The sequence below is a fragment of the Cuculus canorus genome, chromosome 1 (genome assembly GCF_017976375.1).
Source record: "Cuculus canorus isolate bCucCan1 chromosome 1, bCucCan1.pri, whole genome shotgun sequence".
NCBI classification, from domain to species: domain Eukaryota; kingdom Metazoa; phylum Chordata; class Aves; order Cuculiformes; family Cuculidae; genus Cuculus; species Cuculus canorus.
The window spans coordinates 168,753,920-168,781,908 of record NC_071401.1 but is presented as its reverse complement, the minus strand read 5'-3'; the positions used below and the strand labels follow the sequence as shown (position 1 = coordinate 168,781,908).

Here is a 27,989-nt window from a genome sequence, read left to right as displayed (position 1 = left end):
GGGGCGTGGCCAGCTGTGATCGGGGGCGTGGCCAGCGGCGCCATGGGGGCTTGGCGAGCCCGTATCCCCAGCAACACTACTCCCGCCTCCGCCCCCCACGCCTCCCAGCATGCCCCGCGGCGCGCGGGCCCGCGGCGGCGGCGGCGGCGGCAGGTGAGAGGCGCGGCGCCATTTTTAAACCGCTGGGCGGTGGCGGCTGAGCGGTGTGAAGGGTAGCGCTCAGCGCTGAGGGGAGGTTGGGTGAGGCGCCATCTCCTGCTTGGGGCTTCACGCCGCGGCGCACAGGCTTCTTGGGCCTTTGCTGCGGTCCTGGTCGCTCCTCCCCTCCTGCGCCGTCGGTTGCCGAGCAGAGAGCGAAAAAAACAGGAAGGGAGGGAGGAAGGAAGGATGGAGCCTGACCCGGGGAGCGATCGCGTTTGTCTTGTGTCCCGTCTGGCAGAGCAGCCTCCTGCGGCCTGTGCTAGCTGCTCCCGGGCTTCGGAATTACCTGGCACGACTGCTACAAGTAGTTAGTGTTACAAAATTGGAGTATCTTTGATTTAAGCTAAAGTCGAGTTAAGTTTCATCTAAGTAATTGTGGTTTTCTGAAAGTTAGACAGAAAGCCCCTCTGACAGCGTGTTTTCTTTCAAGCAGTGTTTTTCTAGACGCTCTTCGTTCTTTGAAGATGATAACACCTTGTGTTCAGTGTGATCTGTGCTGAGCAGATGTAGCTTCTCCTGTAATCACCTCTGCAGCCTTTTCCCGTCTCAAATGCAAGGTGAGGCACAGAGTTGGAGGCAGCTCCGAATCAGCACGAGATCTGATGGTTGTGAAATTCATAACAACATTTAAATGAGTCCTTGGGTAGTAATAGAATATGCATAAGTTTTCTGGGAAGATTTATAAATATGCATGTAAGTGCGAAATGCATACTGTAACCAGCTCTTGTCTCATTGCACGCTTGATTGCGATCACTCCCTCTCGTTGCCCAGGCCTGATTTGCTTTCTAAAACTCCAATATTAGTCTAAGAGAGTTTGTCCTGGCATTTTCAGTATCACAGCTCTGGGGCAGCCACGTTCGGGGTAGGAAGAGCCTGCTCAGAGCCAGGTTTTCAAATTCCTTACGTTTGCGTCCTTTCTTTTCCACCAGTGAACTGCAGCTGTGTGCAGTTTGAGGATGACAGGCTGAGAGAGTTAGGATTGTTCAGTCTAGAGAAGGCTCCAGGAGAACTTATAGCGACCTTCTGGTAGTTAAAGGGTGCCTACAGAAAAGCTGGGGAGGGGCTCTTTAGCAGGGAGTGCAGGGATAGGACAAAGGGGAACTGGTTTAAGCAGAAAGAGATTTAGATTAGATGTTAGGAACAATTTTTTTTTTACTGTGAGGCTGGTAAGGCAGTAGAACAGGTTGCCTGGACAAGTGGTGGGTGCCCCATCCTTGAAGTGTTCAAAGCCAAGGTGAATGGGCCTTTGAGCAACCTGGTCTAGTCGGAGGTGTCCCTGCCCATGTCAGGAGGGTTGGAACTGGGTGATGTTTAAGGTCCCTTCCAACCCAAACCGTTCTATGATAATTTTTCTGCACTTCTGGATGTGACACCTGTATTAGTGTGGTTCCTCTGACCAAGGTCTTACTGTAAGTCACAGTAAAATTAACAGTAAAAATGTCATGATTGACAGCTTGCTTTGTTTCTGACTTTCTCTTTGTCTACATACTGTAAGGTGCATATGATTGTATTTCTGCCTGCAGGAGGTGTAGGATACCAATACTAACATGAGACTTAAGTCCTATCTTTACACCTGTATTTTTTAGTCAATATGAAAGGCAAGTGATTTTTCATGAGAGTTTTGATTGTGGCTATAGCAATATTTGTGACTGCCCAAGTGAAACTTTGGATGAGGTGAAAGCTGGGGAGAGGCTCTGTCAGGGAGTACAGTTATAGGATGAAGGGGTAGCAGTTTTAAGCTGAAAGAGGGGAGGATTAGATTAGATATTAGGAAGAAATGTTGTACTGTGAAGGTGGTAAGGCACTGGAACAGGTCCAGAGAAGTTGGGGGGTTGGAATGGAATGATCTTTAAGGTCCCTTCCAACCCATACCATTCTATGATTCTAGTAAGCAGAAGTTCCTCATGAGTGTTTGCAAGTCTGCTGTAATGAAAAAACAGTGGAAAACATACATGACATGTAGACTAGTAGTCTACATAAACATACATGACATATGTAGACTAGTTGAGTACAGCTAGATTTGTCAGCTGTAGCTCCCATACAAAATTTCAGTTTCATCAGTAACTGCTGTCAGTTTGACTTAACAGTGTATGTGCCTAAACCAAAAATTTTAATCCTGTATAAAGATACAAACTTGCTTGTTGCTTTTTACTTGACAATTAACTGTATCTCTAGTATAAGACAGAAGTTAAAAGGGGGTACGATGTGCCATGTGTAGGGATGGACACTGAAATAATGTACGCTTAAGTATTGTTGGAATTTGTACTTTGAATGGTGTTGTGGAGGAAGTGATGGTAGTTTGAACGAGACCGATGTCTTCTGTAATGTAGAAGTCATACAGATATTCTCCAAGATTTCTGTACTTGGGCATGCAGAGATATTAAGTATTTATTTTCACCGGATTCTATACAGTGATATCTGAGTAGTATCCAGATTATGGAACTTCGTACAATAAAGGTTTTCATGTTACTCTTTGATATATGTTTTTCCCTTTTATATGTATATATATATGTGGATTTTTCTTTTTAAGGTGACTGGCTATTGCAGATTGTTGATGGTGGATTAGTAGACTATGAACTGTTGAAGTAATGGGAAGTATACTGTCATATTTTGATTTGGTTTTTTGTCACTTGGTATCAATGGGAAGTTAATCTTTCATGAGTGTGTTGCATAGTCATTTAAGGTAGGAGTTGTTTCACTTAACTTTGACTAACTAAAGGGTGTGTATCTAGTCCAAGGCTGTGATTTAATGAATATCTGAGCTCATGATGTGACAATTTTCTGCTCCTGAAAGGAGAAAGCCTTGCTCCTCCTCCTGCCTACTCACTTGGCTCTTTGTTCCTTTCTCATAGCCGGTACCAGCTGCCTGCTTTCACTGGTGATGTAGCTTGGATTTTTCTATGAGCTAGCTGACTCACTGACCTCACAGAAAAACTATTGAGTGTTTTCTGCTTAAGTGTGCTGGCTTCTTGAGTTAAATCAATTCATGGAAGGGTCTGGTGAATGACAGATCTAGGAATGGGGATGAAGAAAGGTGGAGTGGGACCTCCCATTCCTGGTGACAGTGAACTCTTGTATTGGATTACGCTTTTATGCTAGTTCATCTGGTCTTACTGCAGACTCTTAAGCAGGGATGAGAAGGGGTAGTGTTTGGAGTCACTCTCATGAGGCTGTGCTTCCTTGGAGTGTCTCACTCTTTCAGGCAAACAGTTTATTGTTTCACAAGACCTTGGCTGATCCAATTAGAAAAAAAAAAAAGAAAAGAAAGAGCATATAAAGAGATCTAGAGTTCTGATAGAAGTCAAATGGGTTAAAATGTACGTTGTGTGGAACAGCTGTTTGGCTTTCAACAGATTCTACTGAGAATTTTACTGCTTGAAAAAAAACATGGCACAAGGCTAAATACTGTTATTTTTTCATCAATAGTTGTAAAATTACATTTGTTGTTACATCTGCCTGTTTAAAACAGTGTTGAAATATGATAAATTTGTGTTTTAAGTGTGGCTGTAGTATGGAAAGCAGAGCCATATGTGAGTTGTATATGTCTCCCAGATGAATCAACAATATATGCTGAAATAATGTAATTTGATTATGCCAGGTAAGCTAGAGGGGAGCCCTGTTGTTGTAAACAACCTACAATAAAAATAAAAATTTTAATATAAATAAATACAATTGTATTGATATATTCATATTTTCTGTAAATGCAAGTATTCTTACTGTGTTACAGCTTGTAGCTAACAGAAGTTAAAATAATACAGCTGAAAAATCTTGTAGAAGAAGAAAAGCCCTTTCATGATGTACAGATATAAAGGGGAGATGTGAAGTAGGTCTTTAAACAATGTTTTTCTCTGTATGAAAACAAACATTTGGAGAAGAAAGGGAAAACAAAGGTGATTCTTGGAAATGTGATTAAGTTACTTCACTTAGCAATATTTATTCCGGAATATCTAGCTGTTTTAACTACTGAATGTGCATTTCCTAGGTTTCAGGACTCTGCACCAATACCTGTATGCATATGCCTGCACAATAATGATGTTAAGATTTCATACTATGAATTTGGGGCAACTGATAGAAGCTTGCAGTTCTGTAACATGGCAAATACATGTGTTTAGATATAGTGTGGGTTTAGTTTCTGTAAAATATATTCTGTGGTTCTCTACTTCTTGAACAGATCTTCAAGAGACCCAGGAATTTTATCTAGTTTTCCTTTAAAGTATTTCTCAAAAGTTGTGGATGTAGTCTTGCGTGATTTTGAAGATTTCTAAGGTCCACTCACCGACTGTGAGCAAGTGCTGTAGCCACTAGTACAGAAGAAATTCTTGTTAGTGATATACTTAACATTGTTTAGGGCTACAAATATTTTAACTACTGGCAGTTCACTGCCAGGAGTTATTTTATGATGGGGGGGGTAATGTTTTTTATTTGTAAGAATTGGAGTAGTTTAAGTATTACAAGTTACTATTAATGATTTCTAGGAAAGAGTTCTTGTGAAGCAATGAAGTCTCTGTTACTGTAGTTTGTTTCACAATTGTCACCAGGAATGCAAATCATGAAACTTGCCACTAGATGTCCCTACAAGCCAAAATAATCTTGTTTTCTTAAGTATATACTGCTTAGGTTTTTGATGTCTGAACCAATTGTTTCGTAACTACATTCCCCCCCCCCCCCCCCCCCCCCCCGTTCTTCCCTTTCTAGTTTTAATGAAATTTTCATGCAGATAAATACGTGACACACAGTTGTGTGCCTTGCTTTATATTTTGTGCACTTTTTGATAGTAGCAAAAGCTGTGAGGAGAGAATGTACTTCCCACCTGCAGCAGCTTGGAGTTGAAAGTTCAAAAGGTTGCGTTTCTATTTATCTTTTTCTGCTGGTTGATATCTCTCAGAAAACATCATGATTTTTTGATGTCTTTGAGTTTATATCTCTTATGCCACTTCAGAAGCACTTCTTACTCAAGGAATCTGCAGGATTCTGAGCCGGCTTTAAATCCTGTGTTCCTAATTCTCGGCTTTGACGTACAGTTCAATAGTTACATTGGATATCTGTAACTTAGGAAAGCAAAGACCAAAGACAGAGAAAAGTACTACTGCCTGGTGGCTGGTATGTTTTGTTGTTTGGTTGTTCTTTTTTTCTCACAGTGATCGTGATAGCTCTGTTGGTGTGATTAGAAATTCTTAGGGGCGTGCTGTCTTGGGTTTTCTCTGTGTACCAGAACCCTCTGTCTTCTCACATAGTTTATTGTCCTTAGGATCACTGACCACTTCTCTTCATACAGCTGTTGGATTAACATTTGAAGATGTCTTTATATTGAGTTTGGAAATTGCTGTTGTTCTTTGTTTCTCAACAACCAACAAAATTGGAATGAAAAATAGATGCTGTATAGATTAGAAGGTTCTTCAGAACTTGTGCTGTTAATGTGTGACATTGATTGTGCGTATAAGACAGTCACTGAGGAGAATGTTCGTTATTCTGACTTCTTCCTGCTCATCATGTTACTGAATTTGGGTGAAGCAAAATATGAAGTTGCTGTTGTTGCTTTGCGTATTAGTATACACAAAGTGTGGTAACTGGTAGGGTTTCCTGTGACCTTTGCCTGTCTTGGTGATGGAGGAAGAAAAAATAGGAGAGAACTTAAGTGGAAGACTTTCTTGACATTAGTATGCCTTTTAGTGGAATGGGTGCTGATATGCAATGTTTATTTTCCTATATAGAAGAAGATTTTAATCTTGCCTATAGTCAGGGGTTTATAAAATGAAACGTGTTTAAGATAGGTCCATAAAAGATTTAAAGAGTGAAATGGTAGGAAACATTATATGTTCAGCTGTATATGTAAAGAAGGTGAGGTATTTGCAGTGGTAGAGATTTGACATCTTTCATATTTGAGTGTTACTTAGTATAAACTTTGAATGAGGCCTTGTATGCTGCAGACATGGAGCTTTTGAGGTATTGGCCTGGTTGTGCCAAAAGTTAAAATGGCAGAGTAGTTGGTTTCAAAGCTTTGTAACTTCCCTAAAATTCAGTTAAAGCTCTTCTTCCCCCAGATCCCTTGGAAGTGTGTCTATTGATCAGATCTAATATGCTTCATCAGAAGTAAAATATATTAGATACTTCCTCATTTCTCAGCGTGTGTTGATTTGCAGCTTTCTTACACCAATCTGATATTGTCACATTTAGTGAAACTCTTTCTGGAAAGGTCACAAGAAACCACCAGAAAAACTAAAAATGAGGAAGTGACATGTATCGGTGGTATTTTAGGGCTGAACTTTTGATCTCTTCTAGAATGTCCATGAAAGTTTAACTCTTCTCCAGAAAGGGCTTGATAGGAATTTAGCAGTGAGAATTATCTGCTCTTCTTCCAGCTAAAATGATGGTGTGTTGAGTAGTACAACTTGTTGGGATAGTGTGACAGACTGTGAAAAGTAGTAGCAAAAGCTCTGTGTCAGGTGTCTGTGGCTTCTGTTTGAACCCTAGTTAACAAGTCATAATTAGGGCACTACCAGCATTGTAGTTTGATTCTCAGTGTTCAGCATAAGTAAAAATAACATTTTATGTAATCTGTCAGAGGTGCTTGTGTTTATTTTGTATTGACACAAATAATCTCCATGTTGAAGTTTATTCTGTGCCCCTAGAAGAGCTATTACTTTTCAGGGCAGGCAGAGTGAGCAGAGAAGAATTGCCCTTTCAGTAGAGGTTTCTACCCTGAGTTGCAGTAGAGCCAGGATTTTTCTGTACTGAAAAGAAAAGAAAAACACAAAATCTTTGAACTGTGAATGTACTTGATTGCTAATTATGTCCTTGTATTTGTTCAGATGACTTAATCTTCTAGGATGTCAGCAGAAAAAGTGGATGGTGGTATAGATTAGTTATAAGTTACTTCTTATTTCGTCTTCTCCATACTCATCGTGAACAGTCATCATACAATGGATGATTTGGACAATCTCCTTCCGCCCATGGTTGGAAATAATGATACGGCTAATTCAGAAGAATTACATAAGCTTCTGATCGATGAAAAAGTGCGATCTGAACACCATAAAGCAAATTATCAAACTATGAAGGCAGAACATCTAAGGTATGCTAATTAAAACAAGTTTCTTCATTTGAGCTGTTGAAAGGTAGAGATAGATGGAAGGGATTTGTGTATGTCTGTGCTAGCTATTTCTGGTTTTAAGAACAGATTGAAGCATTGTTCGTATTAGAAAATAGTTCAAAATACCTTAAGACATTGCAGATTAGGTTTCTGAAATACATCTTATGCTCATAAATATGGGATAACTTTTCAATATGTTACGGGAAGTATCAAGTTCTAACTTGATGTTTATATGTTTGCTTTTACATGTGCATCTTTTGAGGTTTAAAATCTAATATTAGAGTGTAAATATAAAATAAATATGTATTTTATCTTGCAGATTACAAGAGGAATATACAAAATCACAAGATGAACTGAAGCAGTTGTTAGTTGAAAAGCAGACTGTACATGACAAATTTCAGTGTCTTCTTGCTGAATATCAAGAGGAGTTGCTGGGTAAAACACAAGAGCTGGAAAAACTGAAGATGGAGGTGCGATAATTTACTGACACGACCATGTGTATATTTCTATTTATGTAAAATGTAGATGCCTAGCTTTCTATATTTCAGATATCTTGAAATTCACCCAACCCCAGTAATGTCTCTTCTCTAGAGTGACTGTGGGTTGGAAATATTGTTTTCTTGTTTAATCTTCCAAAATCCACTGGCATGTGCTATGTTAATAGCGAGACCCTCAGTCTCTGTCTGTGTTGTGCTCTTCTCCTATTATAGAGAGAATCATCTGCTCTGAAGGATAACAAGACACTTAAACCTCTTAGGATAAATGACTGGAAAAATAGATAATTGTTTCTCTTCCTCATGACAGCTTTCTTCATCTTAAACAAACAAACACAAAACAAACTCCCAACGTTTAAGATAATTTGAATGACACTTTCTGTAACTGCTTGTTTCTAACTAATTGTTAAACTAATGCAGAACACACTCCTAGGAAAAAAAACGGCACCTAACAAAGGGTGCCAGACTCTGAATGGAGGAAATGTGCCTTGATACTGTAACTAGAATTAGTTTTCAGGGCCTTTAAGTTACTGCAAACTGGAAGAAAAGTAGAATAAATCATAATATGTCATGGGTTGTGGATTATATATTTTTTTAGTGCTTTTTCTTGGTAGATAGTTTACTGTGTTAATCATATCCAAGGAAACTTGAGAAAATACCATGCAGCATTGAGACTAAGGCAGGGAATTTTTCCTGATTTTATTTTAATTTCAGACCAGTTCCCATGTATCTGTTGAAGAAATTTATTTGATGTGTTTTACAAATAATTGGTTTGATATTGCCGATTTTGATTGTTTGGGGTTGCTTCACTTACTGTTGATTTTTTTCCGAACACTAATTCTTTATAGAATCATAGAATGGTTTGGGTTTGAAGGGACCTTAAAGATCATCCAGTTCCAATCCCCCTGCTATGGGCAGATACACCTCCCACTACACCAGGTCTTTATCTTTTATTTGAGACCACTTCTCCTTCCCATCCTCCCCCACAAAGGAGATAAATCTCCTGGCAACCTGGCAATTCAACTTGACATTTGTATTGCTTCTTTGAGTAAATACTGACATTTTAAATGCTTCTGTTATCTTCCCAGAATATTTTTAGTTCACTAAAAGTTACCTTTTTTGGTTTTTTTTTTGCTTCTGTAACTGCTATTTAAAATTCCTTAGAATCCCGTAGAAAATTAAGTATTCCTAAACCCATATTTGAAATACTTTATTCCTATCACAGTGTAAATAAATTAATGTGACTAGTTATTTATTTATGATACCTTTCTGTCTTAAGGTGCTAACGCCTCAAAAATTGGAACTGTTAAAAGCACAAATACAGCAGGAATTGGAATCTATTATGACAGAACGTTATCGGAAGCTAGAAAATGTAAGTACTAAGTATTGAGATTCTATTTCATTTAGAGTAATGATCAACAGTTTATAGTTGTTCCTAAAATTTTAGGAAATTGAAACTGAAAGGGGAGCAATGCATGACATTTTGTCTGGTACTGTTGCCCCAGGCAGTGAAGGTTGAAACCCTAGAAGAGGGAGGAGTAGGAGGGATGCAGTTCATCAAATGCAATTCGTGAAATGATAGGAACACAGCATTTGACATTTGAAGGAAATAAATCTGAAAACCTCTCTGACTGATATTCTTGGTTTGTTTTTTTTTCTAATTTAGGAAGTGGAAAAATACAGAACAGATTATAACAAACTTCGTTATGAACATACTTTTCTGAAATCAGAATTTGAACATCAGAAAGAAGAATATGCACGTATTTTAGAAGAGAAGAAAATAAAATATGAGGCTGAGGTACATAGAATGTTACAGTAGCTTAAAATGTGTCTGATGACAAAGCTGCTTGAACGTTGTGAAAATGCTGGTACCTCATGGGTTGTCAGTTTGACACCATTTCATAATGTAGTGTTTGTTTCTGTTCTCTTAATTCTCAAAACACTTGTATGACATAGCCTTAAGCTGTCTCTCTAGGTTTGTTCTGTGATGTGTCACAATATTGTTTGTGCTGTTATTAGTAAGAATAGACTTGCCTCTGATACATGACAGCCAGTAGCTTTGCCAAGTTTTTTATTTAATTGCATTTGGGATGGAATTTGAGACGTTACACTAATCTGAAATTAATAAGTTATCTGAGCAACAGAGGTGAGTTTAAATTTTAAATTACTTATCTGGCAACTATTCCAAGAAGAAGGCGGCAGAAGATATTGTTAATACCAGGCAAGGATGCATTTTGCATCTAAGGCAGATCATGACAGTGGTGGTCAAAATGATACTGACAACATTGGTAACTATTTCAGTTATTCTTGGATAAATCATTAATTTTCTGTTTCAAAATTGGGCTTTCAAAAGTGTAGCTAAATAAATTGCCAGCTTATTTATGTTTTAAATATATGCAGCAGTGTGAATGAAGGTTGCCTATGTCATTTGCATATTCATTTAAGTATTTGTCTGGGAGCATATATACTGAGATGCCAGATTTGAATGTATTAGTCCAAACATGAGAGACAAATCAAAGCAATCATCCCTTTCAAAATCAATCCAAGTTTGGAAATGCAATGCATTAAAAACAGAACAGTTGTCTTTCCCAGAGCTAAACCCACATGCTGCTTTACAGTCTGCTTTCCTGTGGGCTTGTTGAGTTTGTGATAGTCCTGCGGCTAATTAGCACCCTTATTGAGAATAAAACTACCTTGAGCCCAGGGCACGATGTAATCTAGTTTCTTACAGCCCTTTTAAACTTTCATGCCATTTAGCACAAGGAGGCTACAAAAATGTCCTAATTCTTAAGTGCTGGCTTGGGCGTGTGATGCAATAAGTGTTTGAATCGCCTCATAAAAGGGATTTGGAGGGCTTTTCCTGCAGAAATTGGCTTTGCTCCGTAACTGATGCAACTTCTAAAAGTACCACTGCAGATCAGGGTTTGCACTAGTCTCCAAATCTCAAGAGAACTCTTACACAGCTTTCTTTCTCACTGTTTTGCTCCCAGTATTACATTCATTCTACACAACTTATTTTGAAACACTGGAATCTATATATTTGGTTTAGTTGCAGCCCCAAGATTAGTTTTTACCTATCGTAATACCATAATACATAACAAGATTGGATTTCTTTTCTTTTTCTGTCTTAACAGGGCACAGTCATGTTGGCTGTCTTAAGTTACTAGAAGATTTGAGTTCTGTTGTGGTTTTACAGGGTTGTGGATTCGTAATATAAGTTGGAAGATGCTTCCTTCTAGTCCAATGTCCTGCTTAAAATATTGAAGTAGAATGAGGTTGGGTTGCTCAGGGCCATGTCCAATTGAGTCTTGACCATCTGCGATGGAGATTCCACAACGTTTCTGTGCAAGCTATTCCAGTATTTAACCATCTTCATGGTAAACTTTTTTCCTAATAGCTAGTTGGAACTTTACGTGTTCCAACTTTGTGTCTGTTGCCTCCTTCCAATCATCATGCATCTCCTTCTTTTCTCCAAGCTGAAGAGGCATAGGTCTCTCAGGCTGTCTTTAGATTATGTTCCACAACCCCCTGACCATCTTGGTGGCCATCTACTGGACTTGCTCCAGTTTGTCTTTAATCTTTGTGTACTGGATGCAAATTCCAGATGCAATCTTACAAAAACTGGAAAGGGGACAAAGGGATCACTTCCCGGGATATGCTAGCTATCCCTTTGCGAAGTTGCAGTTGGTCATCTTTCCTGCAAGGGTGCTCTGCTGACTGATGTTCAACTCCTTGTCCACTAGGACCCCAAGATCCTTTTCCATGGAGCTGCTTCCTAGACAGTTGCCCCTAGCCTGTGCTATTGTACTGGGTTACTCCATACCAGATAATTGATTTGTACTTGCTCTTGTTGAAGAGGTCCTACTTAGCCCATTCCTTTAGCTTGTCCAGATCCCTCTGGATAACAGTTCTGCTTTACAGTACATTGACCACTTCCCCTCCGTTTGGTGTCACCCACAAGATTGCTAAAAGTGCTCCATCCCATCATCCATGTCACTAACAAGTACATCAATCAGTATTGGACCCCGTATGGATCCCAGAAAGACCACACTAGTCAACTAGGCTTTGCACCCCTGATCACCACTCATCGAGCCTGGCAGTCCAGCTCCTTTTCCACCAATTTTATCATCCTTTTTTCCAGCCCATGTCTCACCAGTTTGGTGAGAGAGAAGATAGTGGGAGACTATATCAAAGGCCTTGTTAAAATCAAGCTCTACGAGATGCATTGCCCTCTCCTTGTCTGCAGTGCTAATCACCTCTTTGTAGAAAGCAGAGAAGTAGGTCAGGCGTGATTTGCCCTTAGGTAAACCCTGCTTTCCATCACTTTGTCTTTCATGTGTTTAGAAATGGCTTTTAAGATGTTTTGCTTCATAACATTGACAGAGACTGATGTGAAGCTGACTGTCCTGTTGTTATCTGAATCCTTCTTCTTGACCTTTTTGCTGCTCTTGCTGAGGGCTGTGCTGTTTGCCCGTTTCCAGTAATCAGGAACCTTCTCTAATTGCCATGACTTTTCAAAGATGATAGAGGATAGCCTTGTTCAGGATGATAGCAGTTAGCTCCTTCAAAATGCTTGTGTTCATTCCAAGGAATTGTGTATCCAGTGGATTAAATGATCCCTAACATTTTCTTCCTCTACTCTTGGTACTGCTTTACTCCCACAGAATGCTCTACGGCTTAGGGACGTCTGAGGCCCGAGGACAAGCCTTATGGGTGAAAACTGATGAAAGCATTGAAGAATGTCTTTGATTTTCCTACTCTAAGAAGAAAAATAACTGTGAATGTCATTTCTTAATATGTTAAATGCACATTGCTGCTCTTTCCTGAATTGCCAAATGCTGTATTTGTTGCTGCCTGACACCTAACCAATATATTTTTTTCTGATTAACAACTATCAGATTGCAAGGCTGGATAAAGATAAAGAAGAACTCCATAATCAGCTGCTTAGTGTTGATCCCACGAGGGACAGTAAGCGTGTGGAGGCACTCTCTAGAGAAAAGGCACAATTGTGTCAGAAATTAAAAGGTTTGGAAGCAGAAGTAGCAGAATTAAGAGCAGAAAGAGACTATTGTGGTGTGCAAGCAGAAAATGTTCAAAGAGTACAAGTACGGCAGTTAGCAGAGATGCAGGCTCTGACAAGGTCTCTAGAGGTAAGTTTATTATTTTTTAAAGAATTTGCCTCCTTGCAGAGTGTAGTGAGAATAACACTTGGCCTGATAGAATTGTCCCTGAAGTCGTCGATAATTTTGCTGTTGACTCTTCTATTTGAATTTGTTTATTTCAAATTTAAAATCAAATTGTGAGTACAGTGGGAGTCATGTACTGCCAATTCAAATTTGGAAAGGTGAAGAGCTCAATTGAGAGATTCTGGTGAATGATCTCCTTTCTGAACATGCGAGTTATCCTTGTTTGCAGTCAGCAAGATGCTCATGTCAGCACTTGTCACTTGGCTGGAGTTAGAAACTGATGACAATGTGTTAATAATTTGCTACAGTGATTTTTTTTTTTTTTTTTATTCTTTTCAAAAACGTATTGTGATGTTCCCCTATTTCTTTAATCTTTTCCTCATGTGTCATCTTCTTTCTTGCCTATCTGTTTCTCTCCTTTCACCAACACATTACTGCAATTGTTTTGTTCTTGGCTGTTACTCTCCCTTAAGGAACCTGTGGTATTTCTAGCTTGTGTCTTTCTCAGGGTTCCACTAATTCCTCATCTGTGGACTTCAGTCCTTCTGTCAGTTCTTGCTTTTTCTTTAAGTAGTGATTCTTTCCATGGAGATTTCTTGCACAGTTGCAGCATACAGATAGATGGTTCATTTTTCCTTTTTACTGTTATCAGTAGTGTGTACCTTTGTTACAAAGTGTTCTGATCACAAATTAAAAAGTACTGAAATATTCTTAATTTAGAAAACTTTTTAAAAAGTCCTGCTTGAAATAGGTCAGTTTGGAAAAGGCAGGTGAAATCATAGAGTAGATTACCTTTTTGATACTTAGTAAAACTAAGTTCTTGAGTCTATAATATTCACAGCAACTGCATTTTATTTCATCTCCATGATGTTAATTCTTCAGTTAATATAACTGCGTGCATCAATATATGATACCTTTTTGAGCACCACTTATAGTCATGTTGGTGTTTACAGCCTAGTTATTTACTGGTTGGAATACCTGCCTCCTATCCAAGGCAGATTACCTCTTTCTTTTGTTAAGTAGGATTGAAAATGTGTGTGGTTCTGTGCAGGCAGCATTAGTGAAAACAGTTGTGGCTTCTGAGTAAAATTGTAGACCCTTCTTGTTTTAGAACATATTGTTGAGAAAAGACAAATATTTATGTATTTATATTATTATATAATATAAAGTGTCAGTAATCTGAAAGTTCAGATCAACTGAACCTTTCAAGTGAATAGCAAGACAGCCCTGCTCCAAAGATCTTACAAATACGTCCTTTATTCAAGGCAGAAAAGAAATCTGCTGAGCTACAGATTGATCGAATTGAGAAAGAACTGAGGACGAGTCATGAGCAAAACATTCTCTTGACTAGCAAACTTCACAAATCTGAACGAGAAGTCAATTCCTTAGCTGCTCAAGTAAGTGCTTTTATGGTATCTGAAGTACATTTTTCATATCCTGTTATGTTTAAGTTTTTCTGTTTGCATTTTACAGTAAGAATAAAGTAACAAGGTCACAAGTTGTGACTTAAAATAGATTTGGAATTTTTTTCACAAGATATAGAATACGTGGTTTTACAGGGAAAAAGTCCATTCCTAAAAGAATCTCTAAAGATGGAGATTATATTCATTTTATTTATTTATTTCATTTTCTGATTATTTTTTCTAAACAGAACAAGGCTTGAAATAGTGTCTTTATATTCGGATTTTTGTACTCATGAAAATAGCCAACCTTATTTGATGGAAGCAAGCATTACTTTTTCACGAAGTGTGTAAAGTGCAGTAGAGCTTTAAATTGATTTTTTTTTAAAATTATTATTATTTAAATGGACTTATGGCTTCTGGAGGTCCTAAAATATCCTTTGAATTGGCTGTGTTAGCTACCGGAAGCGAGCTACACTGGAATCAACTGTGGAGGTTTAGGTTATACTAGAAGCAGGATAGTCATGTTAGCATGGCATTCTTCGGCTAATGCCAGCATAGCTTGTACAGAAACATTTCTGTACAGCAGTGTGTCATTTTAAGTAGATAGTTGTCTTGCAAGATGCTTGAGTGTCTTAGTTGTTGGGTTGGCACCAGATCTTAGAGTTTTTGTTCTATGTTTATATGCTTTTTTTTAATCTTCAGAAATTTCTAGAAAAATATTAGAGAAAACAATGGACAGAAGTCTTCTAGTTTAGGGAAAACTTGAAAGATGCCTAAGACACTTGACCTAATTGTTTAGTATTTCAGCATAGATTAGTATGGATTCCAGATTCACAGTTTTACCTGGTTGTAAGGACTCCTCAGTTACGCATCGTAGATCCTTAATGCAATTTCAAATGTGACTATTCGAATAAACAAGAAAAATCAAAGCACTAGTAAACTGGTCTACTTTCAAATGTTGCAGAATAGTTACATTGCTTTATGTAAAGTTGAGTTAGGATACTAGTCCTTACAAAATGGTTACTTTATGCTGTTTCTTATTCCCCCCTTTCTGTAGAGAATAGGGTGCAATAAATTTTAAGCACATCTGTCAGTTCCTGGTAGCAAATTTAATCCCCTGTGTTTTCTTAGCTTTCTGGGGAGGCTTTAGTTAGTTCTGAACTAACTATAAAGCCAGTAACGTTGATCTTGTATATCTAGCTGAATGCAGAATTATTTTAAGCTTTATATTGTCTTAAAGCTATCCTGCATTTCTGAATATACATTCCAAAATAAGCGGACAGGCACTTTGTATGGGCATGGCAGTTAATACTGTCATAATATGCCTCAAGAAAGATACAGTGCAGGAAGAAAACTCACTTCTACTGTAGTTGTTTTTTAACAGTTACAGATTTCATTCAAAACAGGCTTTACAGTGCACATTAGAGTGTGAAAGATTTCATTTTGGTCCCTAATCCAAAAAAAAGTTCTACTTTGCCCTAAGAATAGGATATACCTATACCAGTATTTAAAACTTCTTTATACAATGTGTCATACTTGTCTCCCATAAGTAATAAATGGGAGAGGAAAACTTGTTACATATTTTTTTGTCAATTATCTATCAGAATATATTGAAGACTGTTAATCGTTACTTTTTGTATCACCTGCTGCTCTCTGCTCCCCTCCAGAAGTAGGACATCATTAAAATATTCAGTGGGGTTTCTTGAGGGAGGAACGTAGAAACCAAGTTCTGTACTGCCCTTCAACCTTTCTGCACCCATTCGGAATTATTCCCAAGCACAGTTGCATGCATTTCTCTTCTGGATTTTGTGCCTTAAATAAGCCACCTTAAATCTTTGCAAGTTGCTCTGAAATGTTCTCAACTTAGTATTTAAGCAACCAAATCCACTACGTAGTTACTTAATAAGCTACTGTGTCATTCTTAACCTTTTGCCACTTCTATATACTAGCAGGTTGTAATGACATTTGTCATTGTGAATGGATTTTCATTATAAGAGCTTTCCTCTAGATATTTAATTCTCATTGACCGTGTAATTACTGCGTATAAATGCCTAAACTATACAAAGTTTCTGTGCAAGCAGTAATTGTCTTTGATTTGATGTTCTTAAAGCTCCTGCTTTTATAATGCCATTCAATGTGTGACACAGTTGTAGAGCAGCATTTGATTTAAAATGCATTGTAAAACTATGAAGGCCTGTATTTTTGCGCAAATAGTGTAGCACTCCAGAAGGTCAGGGGGATTAAAAGTAGATACCAAATTGAATTTCCTTGGGGGAGCGATTGACAATCTGGTTTTGCATATCACTGGTTTCTTAAGGAGATAAATTTATCTTTTAGCTTTACTTTGAGGGATCTTTATACATACTTAATTTCTGACTAAACTGTTGTGCTAATGCTTGAGTTAGCAAGACATTAGGGTCTTATGCAGTTTGGATCAGCTTCGCAGCAAGATATTTCTAATGAGTAGTGTTTTCAGAAATACCCCAACATGTAGAATATATAGCATTTACTCAGAAAAGAAGTTTTCAGATCCAATCCTGCTCATCTGTGTGTATATCAGCAAGGCTGCTTATAAGAGTAACTTTTCTATGCTGTAACTGGCTGGTTAAAGAGTCAATAGTCAGACATCCTGTTTCAGGGAATATGTGTTCTATTTGAGCACTTTAATATTTTTCAGTCAGGGAATATATAAAATTTGCATTTCAAGACAACTGACAACTCATTCAGTAATCTTCAGTGTGTGATGTGAGGAATTAATAAAATCCTGTGATAGCACTGATTATTATTTGGCAAGTCGGATCATGTCAATACCTTTAATGTGACACTAACTACATAATTATCATTAAAAATTACCTACAAGAGTGGATATTCTGGATTGGCCTTCAAGAAAGCAGTGGATGAAAAAAAATTAAAGATACATTTAAAATAAGTATAGTCCACAGTTATTTTGCGGATTTTCTTATTAGCAAAGTAGCACCTGAAAAACTTAGAGTAAAGCTGTGAACAAAATATATTTATCTTAGTTGATTTGGGTTTTTTTCTAATTCATAGGTAGAAGAACTTAAACATTCACATAAACTGGAAGTAATAAATGTCAAACTGGAGGCAGCAGTAACAAAGAGTGAGGTAGAAAAGGAGAGGAACAAGATTCAGAGTGAAATGGACGGTAAAACATGCAATTAATTTCTAATGCAATTTTTTTTTTTCACTTCTAATTAGAATACTATAATTATTTTTCCTCCAAACATTCCTCAGCAGCCTTCACCTTCTGGTCTGTCTCATAGATCTGAAAATTCATTTTTGTGTCTGAAATACCTGTGCTGTCTTTCTTGGACCACTAGATTAAAAACAACAGCTATAGAACAGTTTTGCATTTATGTAAACTAGTGAATCTCTGACACACTTTGAGCATGATGTTATAAATCATGTACTTCATAGAGTCATTTTTTCCTATTATTGCAAAATTCTAGAATCTTTAGTGCTGTCCTTGAAACCTTTATATACCATAGGGCTTCGATGATTTGGGGTTTTTTATTCTGTGTCCATGGAATCGTTAACAGTTGTGAAACAAAATACAATATCTAGCTTGTTCATTGAAGAAAGTGAGTGATGGTCTAAGCTGAGCCTGGAGGCAGCCTGAAACAGCCTTCTTGCATGAAAAGTCCAAAGCTTTCTAATACTAGTTACGTGCTGATGATTTAGGTCACTACACAGACTTAAAGTGGATTGTCCTCACCAGTTTCCCATAAACCCAAAACAGTACCTTCATCTTCCTGGATCAGTTGTTTCTGTTCACTGGCATTAATATTAAAGTTCTCTGAGAGCTACCAAAAAGTGATGATTTCTGTATCAATAATGCACTTCAATCAAATATTGAAAACTAAAAATGTAGGACCCTGTGAAATATGAAACTCATACAGTCAAGATTTGAGCTAACCTGAAGTTGCTGTAGAATCCAGTTTGTGTCATTGAATTACCTAAATAACCAGGAATCCTTGTTGTAGCATGTTGTCTTATTTACCAGTGACTTGTCTTGGTCACAAGTTTTTAATTTGCATCTCCTACTCCTGCGTATGGAATCATAATTTTAGAATTGCCTCATTTTGTAATGTCAGTGAATTAAAACGGGACGTTTGTTGTAGCATGGTTTCACTAGTAACCAGTTGCTGTCTACCATAAACTTTTCCATCAAAAGAAAATAAGAAATTTTCCTGCTTGTCATATACATAGCTATTGTGGAAAACTTTTTTAATCCAGATACAGTTGCTTAGCTGAAATTGCTTTAGAGTTTAAATCTATATTAATATCAACTGATTAATTACTTTTGTATGTTAATAGATAAGAGATTCCAGTGTAATGGTTACTTTTCGAAAGGTTTTGAAATATTGCTTTTAACGCTAAGAAAGGCCATGTCTCTTCTGTTTCTCTTGGGTTTTTTTCTCCATTCATGCATGCGTTCATTCATTCGTTCTGTCATATGAAATGTGACTTTTAGCTCCCTTTTATCAATTTATGAAGTTATTTTAATACTGGATTTCATCAGGTTGACATCAATAATGACATTTTACCTTTTTTTTTAATGTATAATGCAGGATTGCTGTCAGACAAGGAAATTCTTCAGGCAGCTGTTGAACATCATAAGGTGCTTTTAGTAGAAAAGGATCAGGAACTCATTCGTAAAGTGCAAGCTGCCAAAGAGGAAGCTTTTGAAAAAATTGCAGCCTTACAGGATGAAAAGTATGTTTGTTGATTTACTGCTCAACTTTTAAAAGAGGAGAGTCTTGAGTAACTTCTAAAAATGTCATTTCTAGCAACTAAACACTTCTGGCATTTTGTTGTGATTCTTATGTACATGTTGAATATTGTCTCAGGTTAGAACTTGAGAACAGATTAGCCGATCTAGAGAAGACGAAGCTGGAACAAGATACTTGGAGGCAATCTGAAAAGGATCAGTATGAAGAGAAACTACGTGTGGTACAGATGGCGGAGGAATCTAGCAAAAAGGAACTTCAGCGTTTGCGGTAGTATGGTTTTTCTAGCCTTAACACAAATTTCTCATTTCCCTCCCCCCAGTTTATTTACAGTAGTCAGTATAAAAGTTTGCTATTAACAGACACACAAATGTTGATTATGGCAAATTAAACAAGATTATCTTTTTTGCGTTGTGTAAAACAAGGGCAGAATTTGTCACTTAAAAAAGAAAGCACGCCAAACAGTTTTCATCCAAACCTTTAAAAATTATGTTATTTTAACAAACATTTAAGGACATAATTTTGCATTACTTATGTGTGTTAAAATCAGGTCCATTCTGGCTGCAGGCATAGCCCTAACATTAGAGTAAACCATTTCTTTTTCCGCCATGGCAATATATCAGCAGCTGGCAAACAGGGACCCTAACACAATCTTTGAGTTGGCTGTTCTAGTTCTCTGAGGTTCTCTAGTTCTCAGTGAGGTTATTTTACTCTAGTATTTGTATGAAATCTGTTAAAATGAGCAAAAGTCATACCCCAAAGGCAAACAAATCAACATATTTCTTACTACTGTGTCTATTCTCATAATCAATAAAAATATATTTTTAATTATTTTTTAGTTAAATATATATCAGCCTTTCAACCTAGGCAATATTTTCTGTTGTCAGACTGATTTGTCCCAATTTCTAACATCGATATTTTAATTAGATAAAAATATGGATGTCTTATACAATTTTAGATTAAAAATTCAACAACAAGCTATTCAGGCAGAGGAGTTGGAAGAAAAGAAACGTGAAAGTGCTGATCTGAAACAGGTAAGGTTTTATTGCATTGTAATGTTTTATAGAAAAATTCCATCTTTCCTGCAGTTGCCGTGTCCAGTATTTCAATATTAGATTGTATTTCTAAGGCTTTTTTTGCTGAGAGAAAAAATGCATGCAATAGATAGATATCTAAAAGCTGAAGTGTTCAGAAACCAGTCATGCTTCCCTGGACCTTTATAAATGGATTACAGCTTTTTGCTTCATATACCAACACTGTTGGTACTAAGGATTTCAGAGCTGAATGTTTATAGACTGGTCTATTGGATAGAGTTATGCACTATTTAACTGGAGATTCAGTTTCCATGGAGACTTACAAATTGTTTCTAGGTAATGCTTTGCATTTACACTGTATCTCTCATCTGAGGTTCTTCAAGTGCTTAACAGATGTTTCGTAAATGAATAAACTAGCGCAAAGAGGTGTATTTCTATTGCAGAGTGAATTGATGGCATAGTTGAAAATAAAGCCTATTTTTTTTAACCCCTGCTTTTCCACAATGTTCTCTAGTAGGTAGGAACATAGCTGTGCATCAAAATAGTCTGCAAGCACTGTGCACTTGAAGTTCAAGGCAGTATTTTTTTTTTTGCCTCCAGAAATTGGGGATAGCTGAGTGTGCACATACGAAAAGGAAAGGGAAGTCATCCTTTCTATGTGCTGGCTGTGGAGGTTGGACTTTTCAGACTCTACACTTACTTGTTTTTGTGAACTGGTTGGTAGTGCCAGTGCAGGCTGTAATGCATTGTGCGTTATGAGAGAGAAGAGTCTGGGTTGGCTCCGCAGCTCAGCTACCAGCTGTGTGGTGCTCTAGTTCTGTTCAGCCCTGGGGCTTAATATGGATTTCTTACGGTCTGGGGGACACATCAATGACTGAAGACTTCTGCCTTCTTTTCTCTTTCTCATTTTAACTACAATAGAAGACCTTTGTCTAGTAGTGATGTACTGTAAAGCTTCTGGAGAAGCTGTTGAGTAAGGAGAAAAGGAACAAATAAGAAAGGTGTATGAAAAGCTAATGCAGCCATTTGGTGTCTGCATTTTGTTCTATCTCAGTATCTCAAAATTAATTACTGGTTATTTGCATACCTTCTCAAATGGAAAAATTTAATTTCTTTGTAGCAAATTCACAATATACAACTCCAGCTTGCCTCGCTTTCTCATTCAGAAAATGATTTGCTGGAGTCTAATCAGAAGCTGAAGGAAATAATAGAAAGACTGAAACAAGAATGTCAACATGCAAAGGCTCAGGCAGAAAAAGCTCAGCTGGAGACAGAGAAGTAATATTTTTCTTTCTTTTACCTTTACTTTTCATATTGCTTGTGTTCCTGTCACATACATTACTTACAATGGTTTGTAGAGTCTGAATAAAATTAGAAATTAGAAATGAACGGGCAGTAGTGGACAATTGTAGAAACAGCTCTGCCTTCTCTTATGCAGTGTGTGTATAAAAGGTTTGCTTGTGATAACGTCAAAAATAGGAGTTTGTTTCTGTTTGTCTGTTGCAATTAATTCTTTACTAGTGAAATACACCATGTGTATAAAATGAAATCCAATTTACACTGAAGTGAATATCAAACTTGTATTAATTTCAGTCGATCTAGAGTTTCACATACAGTTCTTTTAAAGATGTTTAAGCATTATGGGTGAAAAGAAGCATTTAAGCATTATATTATGCTTTGTTCATGTTTCAGGGACCCAGTCTGTATATGTGTGTGTATATACTTCTCCCCCTACCCTCGCTAATCCTTTTAGCTGGCAGGAGGCAAATAAAAGCTTATTGGATGTCTTCTAGTTGCTCTCATCAAAATTAAAAATCATCACTTTTCTTTTCTGCACAAGCTAGACCACATAGAGTCAAAATATGCTAATAAATTCTGAAGGAATGTAAGAAGTATGTAGATACCAGGATATGCACCAAGACCAATACTACAGAAATTAAGCAGCTTTGCGGCCTATATTTAAGTCCCCTGGGTCTGTCCTACTGTTACCTTGGGAGCCTTGGGATGTGTTTCCGTTCTTTTTCTGACTCCAGTGGTGATAAGACTTCCTCCTTCAGTTCACTAATTCTTATGAGCTTGGACTCCAAGAGTTGATTTAGTCCAAAGAAGTTTGGCTTAAAGAGGAAGTGAAATAAGGACCAAAAGATAAGAAAGTATGAGATAAAAAGTTTCAGAATAAGTAAAATAATGCTGGTTGAGCTGTAAGTGGGCAAGGCTGCTGCCTGCCTGGCTTTGTGAAATAAAAATGTGAAATGAGAAAAGGGCTGAAGGCAAATGGTGAGACTGATACAGATCAGACATGAGCTCAAACAGGCACTTGTTAAGCATTTCGGGGACAGCGTTCATGGCACTTAAAAAAAGTAATCTCATGACGCTGTCTCAATTGAAATCCTTTTACTGGTAAGCAGTCTTTTTTGAGAAAAGGGTAGCAGTAGTTATTTACAATCAACAGCAAGGTACAAACCACACTGGGTCTACTTAAAAGAACTGTGATGGGTGCCAAGTGAGCCAGGATCCTGGTTCTGATGGATTACTCCTGATAACTCTGCGGTGGGGAAGGGTGTTTGGTGAGAAATTTATTGAGGCTTACTCAGAATCCCTGTAGAGAAATGGCATCAGGCCAGGACTGGAGCGGTATGGATGCACCGATACCAAGCCTCGGACTGCATTTCTTAAAAATGCTGTGTAGAATCTCACCTTTTGATATTCTTTTTTTTTTTTTTTTTTAATACAGTCATGTAGTTAAATATGTGGTCAGCTCTTGCCTATTTTGACCTGCAATGCAGATAGCCTAAACAAACAAAGCAGCAGAGAGAAACTGGCTCCTGTCCTATCCACTGCTAGAGAACACAGTCTAATTTTAGTAGGTTCTAACCATGCAAAGGGCTAAATAGATAGCATATGTCATTGGGGGTGTGTGTTCAGCTGGAATGTTGTCTAGGAACTATACTGATGGGGACTTCCTGTTGTGTTGGTGTTTGTTCCAGTTGGCAACACAAAGTCTGTATTTCCCTGTTACAAAGGTGTAGTAGACCATGTGGGGCAGCAACCTATTCTCTTATATCTTACCTCCCGAACAGACATGATAATGATCAGGTTTTCTGACAATTTTTGGACAAGAGATGCCTAGTATAGCTGTCTCCTCTTCTGTCCCGGTGTGATTATTTGATCTGAATGTAGACACTTTCTGTGAATGGTTTGGCAGCACGCCAAGCCAACAAGCAGCCAACAATTACCTGAGTTACTGGAGTCAGTGTTAAAAAAGTTTGCCTCGTTGTTGAAGAACACAGAGGATGGTGTTAATGCACAGGTTAGAATATTGTTAGCACAATCAAATGTAAATCAGATACTTCAAGTATATAAAGGCAGGAGTTGTGAAAAGATGCATCTATTTTAAGAGCCTTAAGGCATTAATAGAACATGCTGCTTTGTCTATACAACCTCTTAATCTTTTAACCTGATTTTTTCAAAGGATTTTAGAATACAAACGTATAGAATGGATGGAAGAGAAGCATGCGCTGACTCAGCGCATCACTGAGAAAGAAGAGAAGTACAACCAAGTGAAGAAAAAGCTGTGTCGAGCTGCTGTTGCTCAGAAAAAGGCATGTTGACTCCTCCTTCATGAATGATACAGCTTACGAAAAAGTCAGCTTTACTTTGGCTAGGTAGAATTGTTTAAATATGAAGAGTTTACTTGCAGTCTATAATAAATCAGATCAGATTCTTCAAGATTAGCGTAGAGTTAGGTTGAAGTGATATACAAAAGAGTATTGCAGCCAACAACTTTGTTATGATGTCATTAGAGATTTTGTGAGGCTTTTTTTGTGTGCTTGTGTGTGTGTATTGTTATTTAAGAAGTGGGCTCCTTGATTGGTGAGGATGATGTTTTGGACACTACATAGGTGATGTTTTACTTTTCCTTGATGGAATATTGACATTTTCTGTCTTATTCTAAGCTTGCTTTTTATGAAACAACTTGAAAGGAAAAGCTGATTAATTGTTTGTGAAAGCTCAGGATTAATTGGTAATTTTATACGTTGGACATACACAGGTTATGAAACCTGCTAGCTTTTAAGAGTATTAAAAGTTAAGGTCAACATGAGCAAAAAATAAAAGCACACTTTTGATCAGGTTTATACTTATTTATACTTCGTCATTTAGAGAATGAATGTAGTAACTCTTATATACAGTTGGTGTTTGTTAGTATAGGATGTCACTGGCAAAGGAGGGACTGACAGCTCTGCATCTTTCAGTTACAGCTATGGATTGTTTCCTACCTGCTTTGTTTCCATCATAGGGATTTAGATCCTTCAAACACCACAGCAGTTCTTAAGGAAGGAAAATCCTAAAAACTGTCACAACTTGAAACAGTGAACAGTGTAGGTTTAATTTTTGCAGGATCTGATCTATCAACGCATTACTAAGCTCTGTCTGAAATGTCTGTTTGATAGAGAAAGACTCTCAATGATAATAAACAAAGAAGGACTGAAGAGAAACTAGAACTTTTGGAAGCCATGGTAGAAGAACTAGAAAAAGAAAACCAAGTGCTAAATAGGTAATGAACTTTGCTTTCTCTTAGCTTGAAAAATTATATGTGTCCAAGGTCTGACTGACAAATATGAAGACAGAAGATATGTGACAGTTTAGTAACTAGAGTCCAGTCTGACAGCATTTTTGGCACTGTAATTGTTTGAATGGAGTCCACCTGGGATGGGCAGCTGAGAGCTTATAAGACAACTGTAGGCCTGTCTGTTTGGGGAGAAACAAGGGAAAAATATCTGACAGATGCAGTTGCAGGAATCCCTTCAAAAGAAGGAATTTTGTAAAGCAGGAGGTGTGGCAGTGAAGCAATGTGAAAGCACACTATATAAAACTAAATAGAAGACAGGAAAGATAAAGATGTTAGAATTGCAGGAGAAACAGACTTGACATTGTCTTTGAAAGACAAACTCCTATTTTTTTTCTCTTCATTGAGCATCTCTGAAAGATTTGATGCAAATAGTTTAATGTACCTCCTGTGGCTTATGACTGTGAATGCTATTGAAAGCTTAATTTATTCCAGGGAAATCCTACTCTGTAATACGGCGGATAGCTTAATGTGTAGAAGGACATTTAGATGAAACATTTAGGCAGAAGAATATATACAGATCTCCCACCTTCTAGTTTTCCTGCTATATCATTTGCCTGTCTAGGCATAATAAGCATAGACTACTTGTGGAGGGGGATGCTTCTGTGCTGGGATAATAAAGATCTCTTATTTCCTAGGCAGAACGTTTCCTATGAAGATTATGCACGCCTCCAGAAGAGACTGAAGGACTTACAACGTAGACACAATGAATTCCGAAGATTAATTCTGAATCCTAACATACCATCCCTCAATCCATTCAGTATGATGTCATCATCTGCCTTGCCTCCTCAGCCTGAAGTGTCTTTCCCCCTTCAGGTGGTGATGTATTACAACTCACACAGTGAAAGAGGTTACTGGTACTGTCCTTCGTTATAGACATTAGTCTTAAGGAAGGAATATTTGATCAGAAGAGGGAAACAGAGGAATGCTTCTGGTGATGTTCCCTTCCTTGCAATAAGAGGGAGTTCTTGAAAGGCAAATGATACATTACAGAATGTAACAAACAGGCAGTTTGAACTGGATTCTCTGTACTTTGTTCTTCTCCTGACTGGCTTTAAATGGCTTGTTCTGGGCAAGAAATACCATGGTGTTGGTCTTGCACCATAGTTTCATTATTAAAGTGCAGTGTTGTTATCTTGATTTCTCATGGTGGTTAAGAGTGTTACTTACTCAGATGTGCTGAGGATGCACATCTCTCTGGCTGAGATTGACCAGGCTGACTTCACAGATTCTTGGTAACTGAGATCCTCAGCAATGTGTGCATGTTCACATGAGAGGAGGAGTGCCTGCACATGTACTTCTGCTGATACTGTTTGTCATGAATGTCAGAACAATGCCCGCAGAACATCAAAGAGTAAAATTTAATGAGCAAGGATATTTTCATGGAATCATTAGGTTGGAAAAGACCTTAGAGATCATCAATTCCAACTGTACCTGGCTACTACTACATCATGTCTGCCATTAAAACACTTCCAAGGATGGTGACTCAACCACCTCTCTGGGCAGACTCTGCCAGTGCTTGAGAACCCTTTCTGTGAAGAAATTTTTCCTGATGTCCAATCTGAACCTCCCCTGGCACAGCTTGAGGCCATTCCCTATCACCTGTCACTTGGGAGGAGAGACCAACACCCACTTCTCTGCAACCTTGTTTTAGGTAGTTGAAGAGAGCAATAAGGTCTCCCCTCAGCCTTCACTTCACAACCCCAGTTCCCTCAGCTGCTCCTTGTAAGACTTGTGCTCCAGCCCCTTCACCAGTTTTGTTTCCCTTCTCTGGACACTCTCCAGGACATCAATGTCTTTCTTATAGTGAGGGGCCCAAAACTGAACAAAGTATTTGAGGTGCACCTCACCAGTGCTGAGTACAAGGGGAAGAATCCCTTCCCTGATTCTGCTGGCGATGCTATTCCTGATACAAGCCAGGATTCCATTGGCTGCCTTGGCCACGTGGGCACACTGCTGGCTCATGTTGAGCTTCTCATCGACCAGCACCCCCAAGTCCTTCTCTGCCAGGCAGCTTTCCAGCCACTCTTCCCCAAGCCTGTAGCCCTGCAGGGGGTTGTTGTGCCCCAAGTGCAGGACCCAGCATTTGGCCGTGTTAAACCTCATCGCATTGGCCTCAGCCCATTGGTCCAGCCATTTGGATCCCTCTGTAGAGCCTCCCTACCCTCCAGCAGATCGACACTTTCTCCCAGTTTAGTGCCATCTGCAAACTTGTTAAGGCTGCACTTATTCCCCTCATCCAGGTCATTGTTAAAGATATTGAACAGGACTGGACCCAGCACGGAGCTGTGGGGAACACCACTTGTGATTGGCTTTTGGACTTGACAATTTTAATTTTAAAGTCATTAATTAAAGAAAGTGAAATTATTACTTATTCTGGTCACTTGTATGTGTGCAAAATGTAATAGAACTACTTACTTGCTTACGTATTTATTTATTTGTTTATTTATTTATTTATTTAAAGGAGGAACAGCATCAAAGAGAGCTTTCCCTGCTTCGCAAGCGGTTGGAAGAACTAGAAACCACACAGAGAAAACAGCTGCAAGATCTTGGACCATCCAGGGAGCGATTAATGGTGCACGCATACAGAGACTCAGCTAGAAACACGATCATTGGAGAAGACAATGCACAAAGTGAGGACTCCAAATAAAATGGCAAACTCCACGTGCTGTTCTCAGTAGTGTATACGTTGTGTGTGCTTTTAATATTTTGCCAAAACCATGTTTGTATGTGCCTGAATAGCATAAACTATTTTTTGCATAGTTTTGTATTTATTTTTGATAGACTGTCATAGATTATCGAAGAGAATGGTGCAAAACATGGCATGATTAAGTGTTTTGAAATGTTTTTATAGAAATTATGTAAAATTATTTGAAAGTCAAAATGTGAAATAATCTCAGCAAACAAAAGAATCAAGGTTTGGGTGGTGCTGACCTTTAAAATAAAAACTAATTTTTTTAATCAATATTTTAAAACTTATTTGCTAGAAGTTAGTGTGTCTGTGTAGAGTTTTCTGGGTTGCTGTTTTCTTAACAATGTTATAATCCGCATTTGGATTGTTATTTTAGAATTCCCAAGCAGCTAGAGAATAGAGGAGTATAGTCAGGACCCTAAATTTCAGGAAAGCAAAATTCCAGCTCTTTAAGGAGTTAGTCAGTAAGACCCCCTGGGATATGGTCCTCAAGGACAAGAGAACGGAACAGAGC

The 27,989-nt window shown here is 38.0% G+C and overlaps 1 protein-coding gene across 6 annotated transcripts; it reads left to right on the top strand.

The window, feature by feature from the left end:
- Positions 1–44: 44 nt before the first annotated feature.
- On the top strand, positions 45–27,725 carry CEP83 (centrosomal protein 83). 6 transcript variants are annotated; one of them, XM_054054669.1, is made up of 17 exons: positions 76–153; positions 635–758; positions 7,112–7,270; positions 7,608–7,758; positions 9,062–9,154; positions 9,449–9,580; positions 12,681–12,932; positions 14,234–14,365; positions 17,423–17,537; positions 18,964–19,108; positions 19,243–19,392; positions 20,081–20,156; positions 21,277–21,434; positions 23,629–23,758; positions 24,608–24,711; positions 25,422–25,599; positions 27,248–27,725. In XM_054054669.1, exons 3-17 carry the CDS (start codon positions 7,122–7,124, stop codon positions 27,431–27,433), a joined length of 2,151 nt encoding a protein of 716 aa, XP_053910644.1. In that variant the 5' UTR covers positions 76–153; positions 635–758; positions 7,112–7,121; the 3' UTR covers positions 27,434–27,725. The 6 variants fall into 6 exon arrangements, with proteins under 6 accessions (XP_053910636.1, XP_053910644.1, XP_053910633.1 ...); XM_054054658.1 differs by having other exon boundaries at positions 7,011–7,270; XM_054054661.1 differs by lacking the exon at positions 635–758 and having other exon boundaries at positions 45–153; positions 7,011–7,270.
- Positions 27,726–27,989: the final 264 nt, after the last annotated feature.

Bases quoted from the DNA above. Each gene is read 5' to 3' on its own strand.
- CEP83 (XM_054054641.1), top strand. From the start codon at position 110: ATGCCCCGCGGCGCGCGGGCCCGCGGCGGCGGCGGCGGCGGCAG. The intron at 17,538-18,963 runs GTAAAACATGCA...TGTATAATGCAG, and splicing joins GATTCAGAGTGAAATGGACG to GATTGCTGTCAGACAAGGAA. The intron at 25,600-27,247 runs GTGGTGATGTAT...ATTTATTTAAAG, and splicing joins AAGTGTCTTTCCCCCTTCAG to GAGGAACAGCATCAAAGAGA.